The following is a 23,150-nucleotide window of genomic DNA, read 5'->3' as shown; positions in this document are numbered from 1 at the left end:
GAGACACTGCTGCGTCTCATGTAGATAGGTGTATAGGAGCTATAGGAATAGAGACACATAGGGTGATGTGCCTTGCTGCACTCACATGGAAAGAGATATCACTTGCCCTTAGCCTATATGTGTCATAGAGATGTAGAAGATGCCTGTGTATGTGAATGTGGGTGCTGCAGAGGGGTGCCAGGGGCTGCGTGGCTATATTTGCTGTAGAAATGTACCAGATGTCCCCAGTGCATCAGTAGGCTCCATAGGCCATGATGTCTGTGCTACCAATATGTGGGCTATGCTGTGTGCATATGCAGGAGTCTTTATTGATCATTTCTGTTGCAGAAACGACTAAAGCTGGGGACATCCCATTGTGCCAGATGCTGCCCAGACCCTGCCAGCCAAGCTCTGCACAGTTGGCTTAACTACATCGCTCAGGGAGGTGAAAAATCCCAGGCTGCAATGTGTGACACCCCTGGCAGGGAGGAGTGTGTGTATGTGGGTGCCATAGAAATGTACCCTACACACACACACACCGTGCTCCTTTCAGAAGCACCTGCATCAACACTGCTTCAATCCAGTCAGATTACATCGGCATGACAGGCTAGGCAAGGGTATAAAAAAGAAATAGTCCCCTTGAGTCTGTGTCAAAGCCGGGGGTGAGCCATCCAGGATAGGGGCTACATGCTGCACTGGGGGATTGCTCCTCCCATGCCCCCTCTGCCAGCAGTCTCTTTTCCTGTTCAGTAGCAAGTTGCCAGATGTGAGCATGTGAAGGTGCTGCAGAAGTGCAAGGAGCTGTATATGTATAGGGATGTTGGGTCTATATACAGTCTATGGGAGTGCAGGGGACTGTATGAGTATTTAGCTAGCTATATGCATAGGTGACATATACTAATGTAGTGGTTCTCAACCTTCCCAGACTACGGTACCCCTTGCAGGAGTCTGATTTGACTTGCATACTCCAGGTTTCCCTTTACTTAAAAACGATGTGCTTATAGAATCAGACATAAAAATATAAAAAGGGTCACAGCCCACTGATACTGAAAAATTGCTTCCTTTCTCATTTTTACCATATAATTATAAAATAAATCCACTGGAAATATTGTACTTACATTACAGTGTATAGTATATAGAGCAGGGATCGGCAACCTGTGGCTGGGACCCCGGCAGGCAGCAGCGTGCCATTAAAAAATCCTGCCTGCTCTGGCCCGCTCTTCTCCGCCTCCCCCCTCCCCCCCACGGGGGTAGGGTGAAGAAGTTTGGTCCTGCCAGCTGCTGCTGCAGGGCAGGCAAGCTCCCCCTCCCCTGCCATACTGGGTTCCTGCCCCTCCTCTTCTCCCTCCCTGCCACCCATCAGCTGATGGCCCTTGCGAGGGAGTGGGAGAAGTGGAGCCGCAGCACCGCACTGCTCTGGGGAGGAGGCAGAGAAGAGGTGGGGATGGGGCCTTGGGGCATATCCCCTCCAGCCCCCTGCCGTGAGCCGCTCAGGGCAGGGGGCCGTGAGCCGCTCAGGGCAGGGGGCTGTGAGCACCCCCACGACTCTAGCCCACACCCCCAGCCCTCTGCCCTGACCCCTAAACCCCCACACACACCCCAGCCCCCTGCCCTGACCCTTGCGCCCCCCACACCTACATCCACCCAGCTCTCTGCCCTGACCCCTGGACCCCCCTCACACACCCCCAGCCCTCTGCCCTGATCCCTGCACACCCTCACACCCCCAGCCCTAACTCCAGCACCCCCACACATACCCAGCCCCCCACACCCCATGCCCTGACTCCTACACCCTCCTCACATGCCCCCAGCCCCCTGCCCTGACTCCTGCACCCCCCACACATACCCAGCCCTCCCCACCCCATGCCCTGACTCTTGCATCCCCCACATTCCTACCCCCACCCTGAGCACCAAACGGGAGCTCCTGCACCCTCCACACATTCTCACTTGCACCCCTTAGACCAAATGGAAGCTGCCCAGGTAAGCACTCCACACCCAAACCTCCTGCCCCAACCCTGAGCCCCCTCCCTCATTCTAGCTCCTGGCCAGACCCTACACCTCAACCCCCACCCTGCTCCTTCACCCCCAGCCCTGTGCTCAGTGCACTCCCACCCTCAGCTTAGTGCAGCGAGAGAGGAAGAGAATGGGCTAGAACCAGGGAGAAGGTACCCACTCTATGTGGGCAGGGCCGGGATCCCAGGCTGGCAGCAGGCTGAGCGGGGCTGGCAGCCAGGACCCTGACTGGCAGGAGCTGGCGGACGGAACCCCAGACTGGCAGCAGGCTGAGCGGTAGCAGGCTGAGCTGCTCAGCCCATTGCCAGTCTGGGGTCCCGGCCGCTGGCCCCGCTCAGCCTGCTGTCAGCCTAGGTGAACAGAACCCCAGGCTGGCAGCGGGCTGAGTGGGCCGGCGGCATAAGATCAGCATTTTAATTTAATTTTAAATGAAACTTCTTAAACATTTTTAAAACCTTGTTTACTTTACATACAACAATCGTTTAGTTATATAATATATAGACTTAGAGAGAGAGACCTTCTAAAAAATTTTAAAATGTATTACTGGCATGCAAAACCTTAAATTAAAGTGAATAAATGAAGACTCAGCCCACCACTTCTGAAAGGTTGCCGACCCCTGATATAGAGCAATATAAACAAGTCATTGTCGGTATGCAGTTTTTTAGTACTGACTTTGCTAGTACTTTTTATGTAGCCTGTTGTAAATCTAGATAAATATCTAGATGAGTTGATGTACCTTCTGGAAGAGGTCTCATACCTCCTGGAAGAGGTCTCATACCTCAGGTCTCAGGAGGGGCACATACCCTTGGTTGAGAACCACTGTACTAACTAACTAACTGAGGGTATCTGGGTGAGGATAAAAAGGGAAAAGAACATTAGCAATGTTATGGTGGGGGGTCTATTATAGATCTCCAAATCAGGAAGAGAAAGTGGATGAGGCATTTTCCAAACAGGTAACAGGATTAGCTAACACTTGAGTTAGTACTGATGGGGGATTTTAACTTCCCTGATATCTACTGGAAGACTAATACAGAAAAACATAGTGTGTCCTGAAACTTCTTAGCATGTGTACAGGACAGCTTTCTGATTCAGAAAGTTGAGGAAACAGCTAGGGGGTCATCCCTTTTGGATCTGCTTTTGACCAACAGGGATGAATTAGTTGCAAACCTGAAGGTGGTCAGGAACTTGGGAAGAAGTGATCATGATCTGATGGAATTCAAGATCCTAAGGAAAGGAGGGCATGAGAACAACAAATCAAAGATACTGGACTTCAGAAAGGTGGATTTCAACCAATTCAGAGAAATAATAGGCGAGGTCCCATCGAGAGACCAATTGGGAAGAAAAGGAGTCCAAGGGGGCTGGCAGTTCCTAAAAGATGTAATGCTAGATACTCAACATCAAGCTATTCCCATGCAGAGGAAAGATAAGAAGAGCCACAGGAGGCCAATGGGGCTGCACAAGAAGCTTTTTAGCTACCTAAAACCCCAAAGGGATACATACTGGGAATGGAAGGAGGGGCATGTCACCAAGGAAGTATACACATGGGAATAGCGTGAGTGCGTAGGGACCAAATCAGGAAAGCCAAGGCAAAGAATGAGTTACAGTTGGCAAGGAATGTTAGAGACAGCAAGAAGGGATTATACAAATAGATCAGACGAAAAGAAAGATCATGGACGATGTGGGTCCACTGCTCAATGGAGAAGGCGAGCTGGTAACGGAAGATGATAGGAAGGCAGAGCTGCTCAATGCCTACTTTGCTTCTATCTTCTCACAAAAAATAACAGACCGGATGACTAGCGAAGTTACCACAGACAATAAAGGGGAAGGGCTGCAGATCAAGATAAGTAGAGAACACATCAGAGATCTCATGACTAATTTGAATCTGTTCAAGTCAACAGGGCCTGATGCTATTAACCGCAGGGTGCTGAAGGAATTAGCTGCAGAAATTTCAGTCGCTGGCAATAATATTTGCAAACTCATGGATGGCAGAAGAGGTCCCGGAAGACTGGAGAAGGGTGAACGTAGTGGCCATCATTAAAAAGGAGGAGCCAGGGAACTATAGACCAGTCAGCCTGACTTCAATAGCTGGGAAGCTACTAGAGCAATGTATAAAACATTCAGTTTGCGTGGTGGATGAAGGGGTGATCACTAGCAGCCAGCATGGATTTACCAAGAACAAATGCTGCCAAACCAGCTTTCTTTCTTTCTTTGACAACGTAACTGGTTTGGTGGATGGGGGGAATGCGGTGTACATAATATACCTGGACTTTAGCAAGGCTTTTGATACAGTCCCACATGACAGTCTGACAGGTAAGCTGGAGAAATGTGGGGTTGGCAGAACTACGATCGAGTAGACACATAATTGGTTAAACACCCGCAAACAAAGAGCAACTATTAATAGAATGATGTCCGATTGCGGGGAAGTCTCAAGTGGGGTTCCACAGGGATTTGTCCTGGGTCCTGTTTATTTAACATCTTTTATTAATGACCTGGTTGTAGAAATAGAGAGCGTATGGATCTAATTTGCGGATGATGCAAAGCTAGGGAGGGTTGCAAATACTTTGGAGGACAGAGCAAAAATTCAGAGGGATCTTGATAAATTGGAGAACTGGGCTACAGACAAAATGAAATTCAACAAAGACAAATGTAAGGTGCTACACAACTGTGAAGCCTTGATCTTGCCTGTTTTCTTTCCTAGGAGCAGGTTTTCCAATTCCCAAGCCCGACATGATCTCCTGGAGGAAACGGAGAAAAGAGCTGTGGGTCCCAGACTCTCAGAACTCTGAGGAAAGTGTGACCCTGAGGAACACCCACACAGGTGAGGAACTGGTTAAAGTGATACAGAAACCATCCATTGTTGATGTAAACAGCTGGAATTCCCACAAAGGCCCCATTTGCTCCTCTGCCTCATCTTACCCAGGTCAGAATTGTCCCCAGCAGGAGTTGTATCCTCCTGGCAGACCTCATGCATGGCTTCCCACCCATCCTGAGTGGCACCTGGTAGTAGCTCCCTTCCCTCTGAATGTTCGGACGATATGTGGAGGCAAAATTGGTTCCCTCCTCTCTGTCTTCTGAAGAACGATTTGGGGGGCAAGATTCAGCTCCTGATTCTTAATCTCCCCATCAGTTAATTCAGTTTATTTCCCACCCTCCAGTCTTGTCTACACCGGGGGTGAGGTCACAAAAGGGAGTGGATTTTTCACACTCCTGAGCGACATAGTTAAACCAATGTAAGAATCATAGAATCATAGAAGATTAGGGTTGGAAGAGACCTCAGGAGGTCATCTAGTCCGACCCCCTGCTCAAAGCAGGACCAATCCCCAACTAAATCATCCCAGCCAGGGCTTTGTAAAGCTGGGCCTTAAAAACCTCTAAGGATGGAGATTCCACCACCTCCCTAGGTTTCTAATGTAGACCTGGCCTTACTCAGTACATTGATGGGTTAACAAAGACATTAGCTAGGATTATCAATTTATAATGTCAGGTTAATGCAGCAGCTAATCGAATCCTGAGGTTGACAAAGGGAAAACCTAAATCCTAATGTAAACAGAGCTAGGTTGATGAAAGAATTCTTCTGTCGACCTTGCTACTAGCTCTTGGGGAGGTGGATTACCTATGCTGAGGGGAGAACCTCTCCCATCAGCATAGGTTACGTCTAAACTGAAGCACCATAGTGGCACCATTTTAAGTGTAGACACACAGTTTAGTGAGTTTAGGCCAGGAGTTTCTTTTTTTACTTTAGAACTTGACCAAGAGAGAGTCCATGAAGGAGTGGTAAATTGAGCTTGTCTTGTCTTGTCTTAAGGAAGTACAGAGACCTAATTGGTTTCTTTAACCACAGCTTGACTGCTACTACTTCCTTCTTAAATCTCACCAAGATAGCTATTATTCTACTCTTCTTAACCCTACTCACCCACACACATACAAAGTGTGTGTGTTTTACAAGTGATATCACAACAGAGGAGATTATCGAGCCAGGCTTACAATTAACAATAGCAGCACCCAGTAGCATGCCTTTATCATGGGCAGCACTCACTGATGTAGATGGCAGACTTGGGGTTTAGGGAACTATTAATGGTGCCATTTCCCAGAAACATATAAACTCACTCAGTAAACACCCTCGCACCCTAACAAGTATCCCTCTCTTACAACGACAAGAAAAGAGTTCACAGTTCTGCTGCATGGTTCTTTGGGATCTTTGGCTCCCATGACTGCAGTTACTGAAATCAGGCAATGGAGTAGCTTGGTCGGGGTTCTTGATGCCCACAGAGTTCTCTCAGACAGTAGCAGACTGGTCAGGGAGGTATAGCCAATGAGTGGAGTCTTCATTTCTTCATACTCAAAGGGAACTAAGAGGGTTCTTTTCATAGATGATGTTGGTGACCCAAGAGAGCACACTTCTCTTCTCCAGGGTCTTGACCTTCACAGTGGAGGATGATTCCCACTTACACTATCCTACGGTCCACCTTCATAATTCTTTCAGTGGCCTGTGCCTTCCAGATACAGTCAATATGGCCCAGTCCTCTCACATGAGCAAGCATCAGGCCTGGGTTCTCTATGAAAAGTCCCACTCGGGGATAATCATTGTCCTGAAAGATCTTCTGTTACAACTGCAATGTCTGATAGGCCATCTGGTGGCTAATAAGGCTTGAGCTCCAACTGAAGATTTTCCCACACTCCACACGATCATATAATTTTTCTTCAGTGAAGATTCGTGGCTGTATCATGGTTGCATTAAGGTCCTCTGAACCTTACTGTTTCCTTGGCTGATTCCTCTGCTGGGAGTACGAGAAATTTTCCCTTCGGTCCTTCCCGATACTATTCCATGTGGTTCCATTTACTCAAGGCTGAGTATTCCCCTCCACGTCCTTCCTCACACCTTGTAGTAGCTCCCTTCCCTCAGAGTTTTAACTCAGGACATAGAATCATAGAATATCAGGGTTGGAAGGGACTTCAGGAGGTCATCTAGTCCAACCCCCTGCTCAAAGCAGGGCCAATCTCCAATTTTTGCCCCAGATCCCTAAATGGCCCCCTCAAGGATTGAATTTACAATCCTGGGTTTAGCAGGCCAATACTCAAACCACTGAGCTATCCCTCCCCCCGACATGGCATTAAATTGGTTTCTCCTTGCCTCTGGGGAGAAGTTCTTGGGTTTGTTTGTTTGTTTGGGGGGAAATCAGCAGTTATTATATTTATTTTCCCTCTTTCCTTATACATATAAAATGATCGGGTCTAAATGAGTTGTTACCACTCAAGAGAGAGATCTTGGAGTCATTGTGAATAGTTCTCTGAAAACATCCACTCAATGTGCAGCAGTCAAAAAAGCAAACAGAATGTTTGGAATCCTTAGGAAAGGGATAGGTAATAACACAGAAAATATCAGTTGCCTCTATATAAATCCGTGGTACAAGCACATTTTGAATAATGCCCTATCTTAAAAAAGATATATTGGAATTGGAAAAGGTTCAGAAAAGGGCAAGAAAAATGATTAGGGGTATGGAACAGCTGCCATACGAGGAGAGATTAATAAGACTGGGACTTTTCAGCTTGAAAAAGAGATGACTAAGGGGGGATATGATAGAGGTGTATAAAATCATGACTGATGCGGAGAAAGTTTGCACTCTCAGCAAATTTGCGGATGATACTAAACTGGGAGGAGTGGTAGATACGCTGGAGGGGAGGGATAGGATACAGAAGGACCTAGACAAATTGGAGGATTGGGCCAAAAGAAATCTAATGAGGTTCAATAAGGATAAATGCAGGGTCCTGCACTTAGGATGGAAGAATCCAATGCACCGCTACAGACTAGGGACCGAATGGCTCGGCAGCAGTTCTGCGGAAAAGGACCTAGGGGTGACAGTGGACGAGAAGCTGGATATGAGTCAGCAGTGTGCCCTTGTTGCCAAGAAGGCCAATGGCATTTTGGGTTGTATAAGTAGGGGCATAGCGAGCAGATCGAGGGACGTGATCGTTCCCCTCTATTCGACACTGGTGAGGCCTCATCTGGAGTACTGTGTCCAGTTTTGGGCCCCACACTACAGGAAGGATGTGGATAAATTAGAAAGAGTACAACGAAGGGCAACAAAAATGATTAGGGGTCTAGAGCACATGACTTATGAGGAGAGGCTGAGGGAGCTGGGATTGTTTAGTCTGCAGAAGAGAAGAATGAGGGGGGATTTGATAGCTGCTTTCAACTACCTGAAAGGGGGTTTCAAAGAGGATGGCTCTAGACTGTTCTCAATGGTAGCAGATGACAGAACGAGGAGTAATGGTCTCAAGTTGCAATGGGGGAGGTTTAGATTGGATATTAGGAAAAACTTTTTCACTAAGAGGGTGGTGAAACACTGGAATGCGTTACCTAGGGAGGTGGTAGAATCTCCTTCCTTAGAGGTTTTTAAGGTCAGGCTTGACAAAGCCCTGGCTGGGATGATTTAACTGGGACTTGGTCCTGCTTTGAGCAGGGGGTTGGACTAGATGACCTTCTGGGGTCCCTTCCAACCCTGATATTCTATGATTCTATGATTCTATGAAAGTAAATAAGGAAGTGTTATTTACTCCTTCTCATAACACAAGAACCAGGGGTCACCAAATGAAACTAATAGGTTGCAGGTTTAAAGCAAACAAAAGGAAATATTTCTTCACACAATGCACAGTCAACCTGTGGAACTCTTCGCTAGGGGATATTGTGAAGGCCTAGACTATAACACGGTTCAAAAAAGAACTAGATACATTCATGAAGGATGCGCCCATCAATAGCTATTAGCCAGGATGGGCAGGGATGGGGTCCCTAGCCTCTGTTTGCCAGAAGCTGGGAATGGGCGACAGGGGATGGATCACTTGATGATGACCTGTTCTGTTCATTCCCTCTGGGGCACCTGGCATTGGCCATCGTTGGAAGACAGGATACTGGCTAGATGGACCTTTGGTCTGACCCAATATGGCCATTCTTATGTTTCCATTCCCCTTCCTGATGTTCCTTTTCTCCCTGACACAGGGAATGACTCCTTTCTGGATTGTCTCTCTTTCCCAGCAGGTGATGGGATGATGAGTAAGATTAAGGAGGAGAATCTTCAGCAGGAAGGTCCTGAGGAAGTGGAATCACACAGGACAGTATTGGGAAGATCCAAGGGAAATGTTTCCCAGAAACCTAAGCAAGGAGAAGCCTGTGGGAGTCAACGCAAATCAGAAAGGCAAAAGGGAAACCAGCCAAGGAAAAGACATGCTGAATCTATTCATCCAGGAGACAGTTTGAAGGATAGTAAAGAGACCATGATCCAGCCGAAGATCCACACTAAAAAGAAATCGTATAACTGCCCCGAGTGTGGGAAAAGCTTCACTCAGACATCAAATCTTATTATACATGAGAGAATCCACACAGGGCAGAGACCCTATAAATGTCTTGAGTGTGGGAAAAGCTTCAGGCAGAGATCAGACCTCAGTAAACATCAGCGAATCCACACGGGAGAGACCCCTTATAAATGCCCCGACTGCGGGAAAAGCTTTAAGCAAAGATTCAGCCTCATCGTACATCACCGAAGTCACACTGGAGAGACCCCTTATAAATGCAATGACTGCGGGAAAGGCTTCACCCAGAGCACCAACCTGGTTTCGCACCAGAGGATCCACACGGGAGAGACACCCTATAAATGCGCCGATTGTGGGAAGAGCTTCAAGCAAAGATTCAGCCTCATCGTACACCAGAGAAACCACACCGGAGAGAGAGCCTATAAATGCGCTGACTGCGGGAAAAGCTTCAAGCAGAGCTCGGAGCTCATTTCGCACCAGAGAATCCACATTGGAGAGAGGCCCTTCAAATGCACGGAGTGTGGGAAAAACTTCAGTCAGAGCTCAGGACTGATTAGACATCGGAGAACCCACACAGGAGAGAAACCCTACAAGTGCATCGACTGTGGGAAAGGCTTCAGTCAGAGCTCGGGACTCGTTAGGCATCGGAGAACCCACACAGGGCAGAAACCCTATGACTGCCCTGAGTGCGGAAAAAGCTTCACTCAGAGCTCAGCCCTTATCATACATCAGAGAGTCCACACGGGAGAGGCACCCTATCGATGTTCTGTCTGTGGGAAAAGCTACAAGGTGAAGGACTCCCTCATTTCCCACCAGAAACTCCACACAGGATAGGAGGCAAAGGGAGCACTCACAGCGGGGCAATGGGTCTGTGCCCTCCTGAAGCAAAGTATAAACATATTTCCTTTGAGGATGCTCTTGGGAGGGGAGCAAGAGGGATGGAGCATAGGCACCGAGTCCTTGGGAACTCCAGGGCTGGAGCACCCACAGAAGAAAAATAGTGGGAACTTAGCACCCACTGGCAGCCCTATGGGTCAGTGCCTCCCCCCGCCCCCAGTGCCTCCAGCCCGTCTGTGCTCCCCCGATCGGTTCCTCCCCCTCCCCCCAGCGACTCCCGCAATCAGCTGTTTTGTGGTGTGCTGCAGGCTTTGGAGGGGGAGGAGCAGGGGCAAGAACAGGTGGGAGGAGGGGGGCAGAAAGAGGTGGGGTGGGGCAGGGCACAGCAGGGGTTGAGCACCCCCTGGGATTTCTGTAAGTAAGCAACTCTGGGGTGGACGGTTTCAGTTTGGGGAGAAGGGGTTGGTGGGATCTGTGCGTTAGAGTCAGTATAGAGCTGCGACACTTCCTGAAGTCTTTCTGGTTTTCCTGTGGCACCTTTCCTGCAAGAGGGAATAAACAAAGCAGCTCAGGACAGGACAATTGCAGGCTGCAGCTACACAGAGCAGTCCGCAGTTTGGTTACCTCATTGCATGCTGTACATCGTGTCCATAATAAAGGATTGATCTTGACACTTCTGCTCATCAGAAAGATACCACGTTACCAGCAGTGGAAGGCACCCAGCATGCTGGAAGACCCAGTGAGAGACGTCACATTGCAATGGCCGCTACAGAGCCTTTACAAGTAACTTCTCCACCCGCCCCGAGAATGAGAGGAAATCTGGATATGCCTGAAAAGGATTCAAACTGCAGTTTGAGCTGCTTATGAAAGCCAGCCACAGGGACAAATAAAGTGGAGGCCAAGCCAAAGATTGCTTTGATCCTTACCGCGGCAGGCACAGAAGTCCGAGATGGTGGTGGAGAAAGAGAGGAACATTGTGCAGAAATATCGAAAATGTTTGAGGCTCATTGTGTTCTTAGAAAAACATAAAAAGAAAAGGAGTACTTGTGGCACCTTAGAGACTAACAAATTTATTAGAGCATAAGCTTTCGTGAGCTACAGCTCACTTCATCGGATGCATTTGGTGGAAAAAACAGAGGAGAGATTTATAAACACACACAGAGAACATGAAACAATGGGTTTATCATACACACTGTAAGGAGAGTGATCACTTAAGATAAGCCATCACCAGCAGCAAGGGGGGGAAAGGAGAAAAACCTTTCAGGGTGACAAGCAAGGTAGGCTAATTCCAGCAGTTAACAAGAATATCAGAGGAACAGTGGGGGGTGGGGTGGGGGGAGAAATAACATGGGGAAATAGTTTTACTTTGTGTAATGACTCATCCATTCCCAGTCTCTAGTCAAGCCTAAGTTAATTGTATCCAGTTTGCAAATTAATTGCAATTCAGCAGTCTCTCGTTGGAGTCTGTTTTTGAAGCTTTTTTGTTGAAGGATAGCCACTCTTAGGTCTGTAATTGAGTGACCAGAGAGATTGAAGTTATAATGTTATGAAGTTATAATATAATGTTATAATTCTTGACGTCTGACATTCTTGTTAACTGCTGGAATTAGCCTACCTTGCTTGTCACCATGAAAGGTTTTCCTCCTTTCCCCCCCCTGCTGCTGGTGATGGCTTATCTTAAGTGATCACTCTCCTTACAGTGTGTATGATAAACCCATTGTTTCATATTCTCTGTGTGTGTATATAAATCTCTCCTCTGTTTTTTCCACTAAATGCATCCGATGAAGTGAGCTGTAGCTCACGAAAGCTTATGCTCTAATAAATTTGTTAGTCTCTAAGGTGCCACAAGTACTCCTTTTCTTTTTGCGAATACAGACTAACACGGCTGCTACTCTGAAACCTGTCACTTAGAAAAACATGTTACTTATGAGAGAGAGAGATGGGTCTGGATAAGAACACAAAATGAAGGGGAAACAACAGAGGAGTTTTGTCAAAGATTTACAGCTAAAAAGTCAGTCCTGTGACTATGGAATCGTAAAAGATTCTCTCATTAAAGACCAGATTAGCCTGGGGTGTAACAACAAAAAAGGCTGTGAATGGTTATTAAGGAAGATGGAGCTGTCACTAGAAAGGGCAATATGTATAAGTAAGCCCCTGTGTTTTCAGTTTAAACTGATTTTTACTGAAAAATTTCCGGGTTTTTTTTATTGTTTTTCCTGATTTTCAACCTACTTTTGTATCATTCAAATATATAAAAAATAACATGTTTTATTTGGGAAATACCATACATGGCATGAGATTTATATATTACGATCATACATTAGTTTGTGTGTGTGTGCCAAGCTCCCTGTTGAAGTAAGGCTATGTATTAGTCTAGAAGATACACATAATAAACGGGCGGGCATGCAAGGGCCAAAGTGTGTGCACATCTGAACATACTGATGAATCTCACACCCACCACGTATACATTTCAAGTTGTTAGCAGATAATGGGTTAAAGATTTGACATACTAAAATGGGAAGAAAACAAAAATCTGAATATGTATCCGAATATGTTTCAGAACCAAGGAAGTATTCGAAAGTTTAAAAAAAACAAAAATAGAAAGGGATGAAGTTGAGTGTATGTGCTGCAAATGGTGTGGCCCAATTATTATCTGTAAATATTTATAGGCCAATAGTTCTAAGTCTACAACAGTAAACTGTTTATTCAAATGAAAAGCCTTATTTGAGGATTAGAGATATATTGTTTTCTTAAACTCAACGGTGGTGATGTGTTTTGAGTTCTGTTTTAGTTCTGCAGCAAACCACACTAATGAATGGAATTCAAAGCATTAATCAACTGAATACTTTTCTCCCCAGTCTTTCTGTCCACCAAAATAAACCCCAATATTTACCCAGAAAAATTATTAATAGTTTTTTGCACTGATTTTCACCTGGTTTTGTTGTGGTAATAACACTGATAAAATCTTGGAAAAAATTAAATTGAATAAAAACTGAAAACAAAGGGCCCTATGTACAGGCCAAGCAGCAGAACAAACAAAGGCAAACAAAAAGTCTAGAGAGAAGCACAGAGCATATTGCTTTGGCTACTATAGCTAAATCAACAAGAGAAAAGTTCCCAGAAAATCAATTGGCCAGGGACAGAAAATGGAAAGCAGGAAACAACGTCAGTGATGTGGCAACCAGTATGATTATAGAAAATATCCAGCATTTGGGCAAATATGTAGAAACTGTAATAAACCCAACCATTATACTAAAATGTAGAGAGAAAGCGGGAAAGTTCATGTATTAAGTGCAGAAAGGGATTCCTCAGGTGAAAAGGAACTGCTGATCTAAAGCAAATAGAGGAGGGTGAAAACTCGAAGGATTGGCAAGATGCAAGATAGACAGTGGCGCACAAATAAATGTAATAACACAAACTGAAATAGAGGGATAAAAGGAGCATGGAAAAGTGGAAAAGTCAAAAACATCTGTGAAGACTATGATGAAGGAACAATTCCAGTGTTGGGAAAGTGCAAGCTGATGCTTCAATGCAAATGGAAAATGATAAAACAAGAGTTTGTGGTGGTACCCAGAGGCCAGCCCAGCCTTGGGCCTACACATGCATCAGAGGATGCGTACCTCGGATAGACAGAAAGACAATGCAGAACCAGATATGAAAGTATTAAGAGCAGCATATGAAGATGTATTCACAAGAAATAGGTGCCTCCCAGTAACAGACATAAGGCAGGTAGAAGAAGATGCAGAACCTATAGTACATACTATGTGAAAAGTTTCGCACCCCTTAGGAAAGAGGGTAGAAGAAGAGCTGTGAAATATGACAGTAAATGGTAGGATTTGGAGAATCGAAGAGCCAGCAGCTTGGGTTCCCTCCTTAGTATCCGTAGAGAAAAAAGGATGGAGACTGTGGCAGTGTATGGTTCCTAAGGTGCTGAACAAAACCAGAAAAAGTACACTTGGCCACAAGAAGTGAACTACTGTCTAAGATGGCAGGAGCCAAACTCCTCACCAAATTAGATGCATTGGCAACGTAGTGGCAGACCCTTAGACCAATGGTCCCCAAACTTTTGAAAGTTGCGCCCCCCCTTACCCCTGGCCAGCCCTCACCTCTTCCCCAAGCCAGGCCTGGGGGGTGGGTCTGGGGCCAGGAGCACAGCCGTGGCCAAGGTGGGGGCGGGAGCGGAGTCGTAGCCAGACTGTGGTGGGGGCCGGCAGCCAGGTCTGCGGCCAGGTGCGGCTCTGCTCCCAGTCTTGGCCCCAGCCACAGCCACTGATCAGGAATGGAGCCGTGGCCAGTGGCCGAGACTGGGAGTTGGCGCAGGGCCCAGAGTGGAGCTGCACTGAGGCTGGTGATGGGGCCAGGGCCAGGAACACGGCTGGGAGTGGGACCGGAGTAGAGCTGGGGGCGGGGAAGGGCTGGGTGTCTCCCTCCCCACCCTCCCGTGGGGGATGGCCCAGGCCCTGCTGTGCCCCCCCGGATGTTCCTTCATGCCTCCCTAGGGGACCATATCCCACACTTTGAGGACCTCTGTCTTAGAGAGCGCTCCAAGATCTACACTTCCAACACACTGATTACCCACTGTTTAGCAGATACTGCTTCTGAAGACTAGGCTGCCTTCCTGTAGAGCTTCAGTTCCAGCAGTTATTCACTGTCCAGTAAGCCATTTGGGCAGCATTGCCTTTGAACATCAGGACCCACAGAGGAGAGTACTGGAAATTGCAGGAGCTAAGAATCTTACACTGAAATGATGTCAATTTCAAACCATGGAAATAGCCTTCTTGGGAAAGAGACTGACAACAAAGGGAACCAAAGATTCAGGCAATACTGAACAGGCCAACACCTGATGATACAAGGGGAATTCAAAGGCTGCTAGGCATGCTGCATTATGTCAGCAAGTTCATACCTAACTATACAGCTTGCACAACTCATCTATGACGTCTCTGCCACAAGGTCACCAAATGGAAGAGCATTCAATGATTTAAAGCATATTATGACATCAGCTCCAATACTGCAAACTCCACAAAGTGTAGGACTGGAAAAGAGAAGGCCAGTACTGGGATATACTTTGGGGAAGGGCCAAGGCTGCCTCCTAGTGGACAAAGTCCAGGCTCTCAAAGCATACCCTATCCCAACCGCAAAGAAACAGGGCTGAAGGTTTTGGGGACATGCAGTTTACTACTGCTGATTTGTAGCAGGGTTTTCTATGATAGCAGCCCCCCTTCATTAACCTATTTAAGGACAGTAGCCCCCAGCAAGATTCACTGGCCTGCAAAAGGGCTTTTGAGAAGTTGAAAAACCATGTACGCAAAGAGCCTGTCCTGTTCAGTCCCAGCTTCTCAAAATAATTGATTTAGCAGACTGACATAATTCCAGGTAGTTAATGGAGTGGAAGATACTGTACTCTATCTGAGCAACGAACTGTTCCCTTGGAAGTGGGCATATTCAGTAACAGAAAAAAAAATACTTTTTGACACAGAAGCTCCTTGGCAAAGGATCCCCTGTTCTTTGCCAACAATTCTGATCCCAGACCTGACAAACTCACTGCACCCAACGCATCTTGCAGAATATTGATCAATAAGAGTAGCATGTAAGGTATCTACAGAATGCTCATAACTTGTTAAGATTCATAATCATTGAATCATAGAATCATAGAATATCAGGGTTGGAAGGGACCCCAGAAGGTCATCTAGTCCAACCCCCTGCTCAAAGCAGGACCAAGTCCCAGTTAAATCATCCCAGCCAGGGCTTTGTCAAGCCTGACCTTAAAAACCTCTAAGGAAGGAGATTCTACCACCTCCCTAGGTAACGCATTCCAGTGTTTCACCACCCTCTTAGTGAAAAAGTTTTTCCTAATATCCAATCTAAACCTCCCCCATTGCAACTTGAGACCATTACTCCTCGTTCTGTCATCTGCTACCATTGAGAACAGTCTAGAGCCATCCTCTTTGAAACCCCCTTTCAGGTAGTTGAAAGCAGCTATCAAATCCCCCCTCATTCTTCTCTTCTGCAGACTAAACAATCCCAGCTCCCTCAGCCTCTCCTCATAAGTCATGTGCTCTAGACCCCTAATCATTTTTGTTGCCCTTCGTTGTACTCTTTCCAATTTATCCACATCCTTCTTGTAGTGTGGGGCCCAAAACTGGACACAGTACTCCAGATGAGGCCTCACCAGTGTCGAATAGAGGGGAACGATCACGTCCCTCGATCTGCTCGCTATGCCCCTACTTATACATCCCAAAATGCCATTGGCCTTCTTGGCAACAAGGGCACACTGCTGACTCATATCCAGCTTCTCGTCCACTGTCACCCCTAGGTCCTTTTCCGCAGAACTGCTGCCGAGCCATTCGGTCCCTAGTCTGTAGCGGTACATTGTGAGATGTATGTACAGGTAATATTTAAAGAATAATATATTGAGATTGAAACTATGCTTCATGGACTTGGAATAAAAGTTAGTCACCATGGAATAATATGTCTTGGTGATGGCCCACTCACCCTGGTTAGTCAGTGATGTAATTCTTGCTCCATCCTAAGACTTTCCATGGAAAACCATCAGCAAAACTGTAAACTGTCTAAACCACTTGGAGATAAAAAAGAAATATTACAACAGACAGAATCACCCTCTGAACAAAGACTGGTTCAGTATAATACAGAGTGAGGAAAGGCCCTCTGGATTCATTCAGTGAGGAAACATCTTGTGGAATGAGGGTGTTTTTATGAAAATTTTAGTTCCTGGTTCCTGTGAAGCCAGCCAGCTCTGTAACAGCCTGAACTTTTGGCAGAAAACCTATTTCATTATTAGATAGGAGAGGTAACAAGTAATAAATGTTGACCCAGGTTCATGGTTTATGATTTTGTTGTGTATTGTAACCATTGGTTTCTATCACTCACTCTCGTTTCTAGATAAGTCTCCATTCTTTTAAAATAAACCTACTTTTGTTCCATTACAAGCATTCACAAGCTGTGTAGTTTACAGCAGCAGTGGTTTAAAGTTAAACTGGGGTACACAGCTCCTTTGGGGGCAGAGGATCTGAGATTTCTGCGAGTAGCCAGTATCAGGGATTGGATATCACAGGAGAATGTTTCAAAGGGACTCAAGGACAGGGATGCATCTCTTGTTAACCTGCAAGGCAAAGACAGGGCTGGCCTCACCCAGAGGAGAGGGCCTGAGTGGCTGACAGGCTGATGGTGTTAGGGAGCTAACACCCCCACCCCAGGGCAGGCTCCCTGGAAGACATTTCAAGGGGGAGGGTGTGACATGGGATATACAAACCCCAGCCTGGACAACATGGCTGTTACCAGCTGTGAGCAGTCCAAGGGTGGTGGGGAGCTTAGGAGCAGCTGCAGCCCCCAGGCTCCAGAAACCAGCAGGAGGAGGAGATGGGAGTGTGATACATGAAGTGGGGGGGGAGTAGCTGTCTTTGATGGTCACCTGCAGTCAGGCTAAACAGGCCTCCACACCTAATTCTGTTCCTGAGCCTCCTACAGGAACTCAGCCAGAGGTGGTGGAACGAGACTCCAGACCAGAATCTATGGCAACCGTTGTAGATCCAGTTCCTGGGACCCGCCAGAACGAGCCCAAGGATTGGAACTGGTGGAGCAGTCAGCACCAGAGCCCGTGCTTGCAACCCCACCAGAGTCGGGAGCCAGAACTAAAGGGTGCCACAGAGCCTGCACCTGCAGCAGCAGCTAAATCAACGCAAGAGGCTCAACCAGAGCCTGAAATACCACCTAGTGCACCAGCAGAGAGTGGTTCACAGTCAACAGAAACAACCCCATCACCTGCATCGCTTCCAGTGGGACCAAGCTCAAGTCCACAACCCAGCGAGGAACTAATGTCTCCAGCATCAAGGGAGCAGTTCCAGGCAGAGCAGGAAGCGGATGAGAGATTCAAGGGAGCTTGGATGGTGGCACAGAGCAACCCAACACCTCTCAGCTCTTCTAACAAGTCCAGATTTGTTATAGAAGGAGGACTCTTTCTGGTGGGCACAAGGAGGACTGGCAACGTCAGAGACAGTTGGTAGTTCCAACTAAGTATAAGGAAAAGCTCTTGAGCTTAGCCCACGATCACCCCAGTGGCTATGCTGGGGTGAATAAGACCAAGGACCATTTGGGGAAGTCATTTCACTGGGAGGGAATGGTCAAGGATGTTTCTACCTATGTCCGGTCTTGTGAGGTGTACCAGAGGTGGGAAAGCCCCAAGACCAGGTCAAGGCCCCTCTTCAGCCTCTCCCCATCGTTGAGGTTCCATTTCAGCGGGTAGCTGTGGATATTCTGGGTCCTCTCCCTAAGAAGCCACCCAGAGGAAAGCTGTACATACTGACTTTCATGGATTTTACCACCCGATGGCCGGAAGCAGGAGTTCTAAGCAACACCAGGGCTAAAAGCATGAGCCAGGCATTGACAGACATTTTTGCCAGGGTAGGTTGGGCCTCCGACATCCTTACAGATTTGGGAACTAACTTCCTGGCAGGGACCATGAAAAGTCTTTGGGAAGCTCATGAGATAAACCACTTGGTTGCCACCCCTTACCACCATCAAACAAATGGCCTAATAGAAAAGTTTAATGGGACTTGGGAGGTCATGATACATAAATTCATGAATGAGCACTCCAATGATTGGGACCTAGTGTTGCAGCAGTTGCTCTTTGCCTACAGGGCTGTATCACATTCCAGTTTGGGATTTTCACCTTGTGAACTCATTTGTGGCCACGAAGTTAAGGGGTCATTATAGTTGGTAAAGCAGTAACGGGAGGGAATTACATCTTCTCCAGGAACTAACATTTTGGACTTTGTAACCAATCTGCAAAACATCCTCAAAAACTCTCTCACCGTTGCTCGAGAAAACCTACAGGATGCTCAATAAGAGCAAAAGGTCTGGTATGATAAATATGCCAGAAAGCATTCCTTTGGACTAGGTGACCAAGTCATGGTCCTGAAAGCGCTCCAGGCCAATAAGATGGAAGCACTGTGGGAGGGGCCATTTATGGCCCGAGTGTGCCTGGGAGCTGTTAATTACCTCATAGCGTTCCCAGACCCTATCCTAAAACCTAAAGTATAGCATGTTAATTCTCTAAAGCCCTTTTATTCCCAAGAAATCAAGGTTCTCCAGTTTACAGCCCAGGAGAGATGACGCTGAGTGTCCTGAAGAAGTCTACTATGATGGAAAAATCAACGGTGGCATGGAAGAGGTGTACCTTTCCAGGACCCTTGGGTGTAAGCAGTGATAGCAAATCCAGGAGTTGTGCACCAGCTTCGGGCCAATGTTTTCAGCCACCTCAGGACGGACAGAACGGGTGTACCACTCCATTGACACAGGCGACGCTCGCCCAATTAGAGCCCAACCCTACCGAATGGCTCCTCAAGCCAAAACTGCAATAGAAAGGGAGATCAAGGACATGTTACAGATGAGTGTAATCCGCCCCCTGAGAGGGCATGGGCCTCTCCAGTGCTTCTGGTTCCTAAACCAGATGGGAAAATTCGCTTTTGTGTTGACTACCGTAAGCTAAATGCTGTAACTCGCCCAGAAAACTATCCAGTGCCATGCACAGATGAGCTACTGGAGAAACTGGAACGTGCCCAATTCATCTCCACCTTAGACTTAACTAAGGGGTCCTGGCAAGTGCCACTAGATGACCCAGCCAAGGAAAGGTCAGCCTTCATCAACCATGTAGGGCTGTATGAATTTAATGTGCTCCCTTTCGGACTGTGAAATGTACCCACCACCTTCCAGAGATTGGTAGATAACCTTCTGGCTGGATTTGGGGAATCTGCAGTCGCTTACCTTGACAATGTGTCTATATTCTCAGATTCATGGGCAGAACACCTCCAAGCTGTCTTCCAGCACATAAGGGAGGCAGGATTAACTGTTAAGGCTAAAAAGTGTCAAATAGGCCTAAACAGGCTAACGTACTTTGGACACCAGGTGGGTCAAGGCACTATCAAGCCCCTACAGGCTAAGGTAAATGCTAGCCAAAATTGGCTTGTCCCTAAGTCAAAGAAGCAGGTCTAATCCTTCTTGGGCTTGGCTGGGTATTACCGACAATTTGTACCAAACTACAGCCAAATTGCCATCCCACTGACAGACCTGACCAGGAAAAAACAACCAAATGCAGTTCAGTGGACTAAGAAGTGTCAGAAAGCCTTTAACCAACTTAAGGTGGACCTTATGTCTGACCCTGTACTGGGGGCCCCGGACTTCAACCAACTGTTCATCATAACCACAGATGTGTCCAAGCATGGTGTGGGAGCAGTTTTAATGCAGGAAGGACCAGATCAACAATTCCATCCTGTCGTGTTTCTCAGCAAAAATCTTTCTGAGAGGGAAAGCCACTGGTCAGTCTCAGAAAAAGAAAGGAGGATAAAGGAGGATATTGATATAATAGGCATCACAGAAACCTGGTGGAGTGAGGACAATCAATGCGACACAATCATTTCGGGGTACAAAATATATCGGAAGGACAGAACAGGTTGTGCAGCGGGGGCAGGGGGAGTGGCACTATATGTGAAAGAAAATGTAGAATCAAATGAAATAAAAATCTTAAGTGAATCCACATGTTCCACAGAATCTCTATGGATAGTAATTCCATGCTCTAATAAGAATATAATAGTAGGGATCTATTATCGACCACCTGACCAGGACAGTGATGGTGACAATGAAATGTTAAGGGAGATTAGAAAGGCTATCAAAATAAAGAACTCAATAATAGTCGGAGATTTCAATTATCCCAATATTGACTGGGTACATGTCACCTCAGGACGAAATGCAGAGACAAAATTTCTCGATACTTTAAATGACTGCTTCTTGGAGCAGCTGGTTCAGGAACCCACAAGGGGAGAGGCAACTCTCGATCTAGTCCTGAGTGCAGTGCAGGATCTGGTCCAAGAGGTAACTATAACAGGACCGCTTGGAAATAGTGACCATAATACAATAACATTTAACATTCCTGTGGTGGGAAGAACACCTCAACAATCCAACACTGTGGCATTTAATTTCAGAAAGGGGAACTATGCAAAAATGAGAAGATTAGTTAAACAGAAAGTAAAAGGTACATTGACTAGAGTGAACTCCCTGCAAGCTGCATGGACACTTTTCAAAGACACCATAATAGAGCCTCAACTTAAATGTATACCCCAAATTAAAAAACACAGTAAAAGAACTCAAAAAGAACCACCATGGCTTAACAACCATCTAAAAGAAGCAGTGAGAGATAAAAAGGCATCTTTTAAAAAGGGGAAGTCAAATCCTAGTGAGGTAAATAGAAAGGAGCATAAATACTGGCAAATTAAATGTAAAAATGTAATAAGAAAAGCCAAAAATGAGTTTGAAGAACTGCAAGCCAAAAAGTCAAAAGGTAATAACAAAACATTTTTTAAGTACATCAGAAGCAGGAAGCCTGCTAAACAACCAGTGGGGCCCCTGGACAATCGAGATACAAAAGGAGCACTTAAAGACGATAAAGTCATTGCAGAGAAACTAAATGAATTCTTTGATTCAGTCTTCACAGCTGAGGATGTTAGGGAGATTCCCAAACCTGAGCCGTCTTTTGTAGGTGACAAATCTGAGGAATTGTCACAGATTGAAGGGTCACTAGAGGAGGTTTTGCAATGAATTGAGAAACTTAACAGTAACAAGTCACTGGGACTAGATGACATTCACCCAAGAGTTCTGAAAGAACTCAAATGTGAAATTGCAGAACTATTAACTATGGTTTGTAACCTGTCCTTTAAATCAGCTTCTGTACCCAATGACTGGAAGATAGCTAATATAATGCCAATATTTAAAAAGGGCTCTAGAGGTGATCCTGGCAATTACAGACTGGTAAGTCTAACGTCAGTACCGGGCAAATTAGTTGAAACAATAGTAAAGAATAAAATTGTCAGACACATAGAAGAACATAAATTGTTGGGCAAAAGTCAACATGGTTTCTGTAAAGGGAAACCATGTCTTACTAATCTATTAGAGTTCTTTGAAGGGGCCAACAAACCTGTGGACGAGGGGGATCCAGTGGACATAGTGTTTCCAGAAAGCCTTTGACAAGGTCCCTCACCAAAGGCTCTTATGTAAATTGTCATGGGATAAGAGGGAAGATCCTTTCATGGACTGAGAACTGGTTAAAAGACAGGGAACAAAGGGTAGGAATAAATGGTAAATTTTCAGAACGGAGAGGGGTAATTAGTGGTGTTCCCCAAGGGTCAGTCCTAGGACCAATCCTATTCAACTTATTCATAAATGATCTGGAGAAAGGGGTAAACAGTGAGGTGGCAAAGTTTGCAGATGATACTAAACTGCTCAAGATAGTTAAGACCAAAGCAGACTGTGAAGAACTTCAAAAAGATCTCAAAAAAAAAAAAGGAGTACTTGTGGCACCTTAGAGACTAACAAATTTATTTGAGCATAAGCTTTTGTGAGCTACAGCTCACTTCATTGGATGCATTTGGTGGAAAATACAGAGGGGAGATTTATACACACACACAGAGAACATGAAACAATGGGTTTTATCATACACACTGTAAGGAGAGTGATCACTTAAGATGAGCCATCACCAGCAGCAGGGGGGGGAGGGAGGAAAACCTTTCACGATGACAAGCAAGGTAGGCTATTTCCAGCAGTTAACAAGAACATCTGAGGAACAGTGGGGAGTGGGGTGGGAGGGAGAAATAACATGGGGAAATAGTTTTACTTTGTGTAATGACTCATCCATTCCCAGTCTCTAGTCAAGCCTAAGTTAATTGTATCCAGTTTGCAAATTAATTCCAATTCAGCAGTCTCTCGTTGGAGTCTGTTTTTGAAGTTTTTTTGTTGAAGGATAGCCACCCTCAGGTCTGTAATCGAGTGACCGGAGAGATTGAAGTATTCTCCGACTGGTTTTTGAATGTTATAATTCTTGACGTCTGATTTGTGTCCATTTATTCTTTTACGTAGAGACTATCCAGTTTGACCAATGTACATGGCAGAGGGGCATTGCTGGTACATGATGGCATATATCACATTGGTAGATGCGCAGGTGAACGAGCCTCTGA

The 23,150-nt window shown here is 46.1% G+C and overlaps 2 protein-coding genes across 8 annotated transcripts in view; one reads left to right on the top strand and one right to left on the bottom strand.

Moving 5' to 3' along the window:
- Positions 1-10,383, top strand: part of LOC119842492 (zinc finger protein 501-like) — a 35,523-nt gene extending 25,140 nt beyond the window's left edge. For 2 of the 7 annotated variants that reach the window (XM_043496954.1, XM_043496955.1), the window contains exons 2-3: positions 4,688-4,807; positions 8,984-10,383. In XM_043496954.1, the coding sequence (XP_043352889.1) occupies positions 4,688-4,807; positions 8,984-10,128 (1,265 nt within the window). In that variant the 3' untranslated portion in view covers positions 10,129-10,383. The remainder of the gene's footprint in view (positions 1-4,687; positions 4,808-8,983) is intronic. The other 5 variants (XM_038370725.2, XM_038370730.2, XM_038370724.2 and 2 more) reach the window with 3 other exon arrangements.
- Positions 1-23,150, bottom strand: part of LOC119842502 (zinc finger protein 251-like) — a 503,489-nt gene that overhangs the window by 151,251 nt on the left and 329,088 nt on the right. The gene's annotated exons all lie outside the window — the stretch shown is intronic.

Source organism: Dermochelys coriacea, chromosome 14, assembly GCF_009764565.3.
Source record: "Dermochelys coriacea isolate rDerCor1 chromosome 14, rDerCor1.pri.v4, whole genome shotgun sequence".
NCBI lineage: Eukaryota > Metazoa > Chordata > Testudines > Dermochelyidae > Dermochelys > Dermochelys coriacea.
Note: the sequence above shows the minus strand (reverse complement) of the source record. Positions and strands in the feature narration are given on the sequence as shown.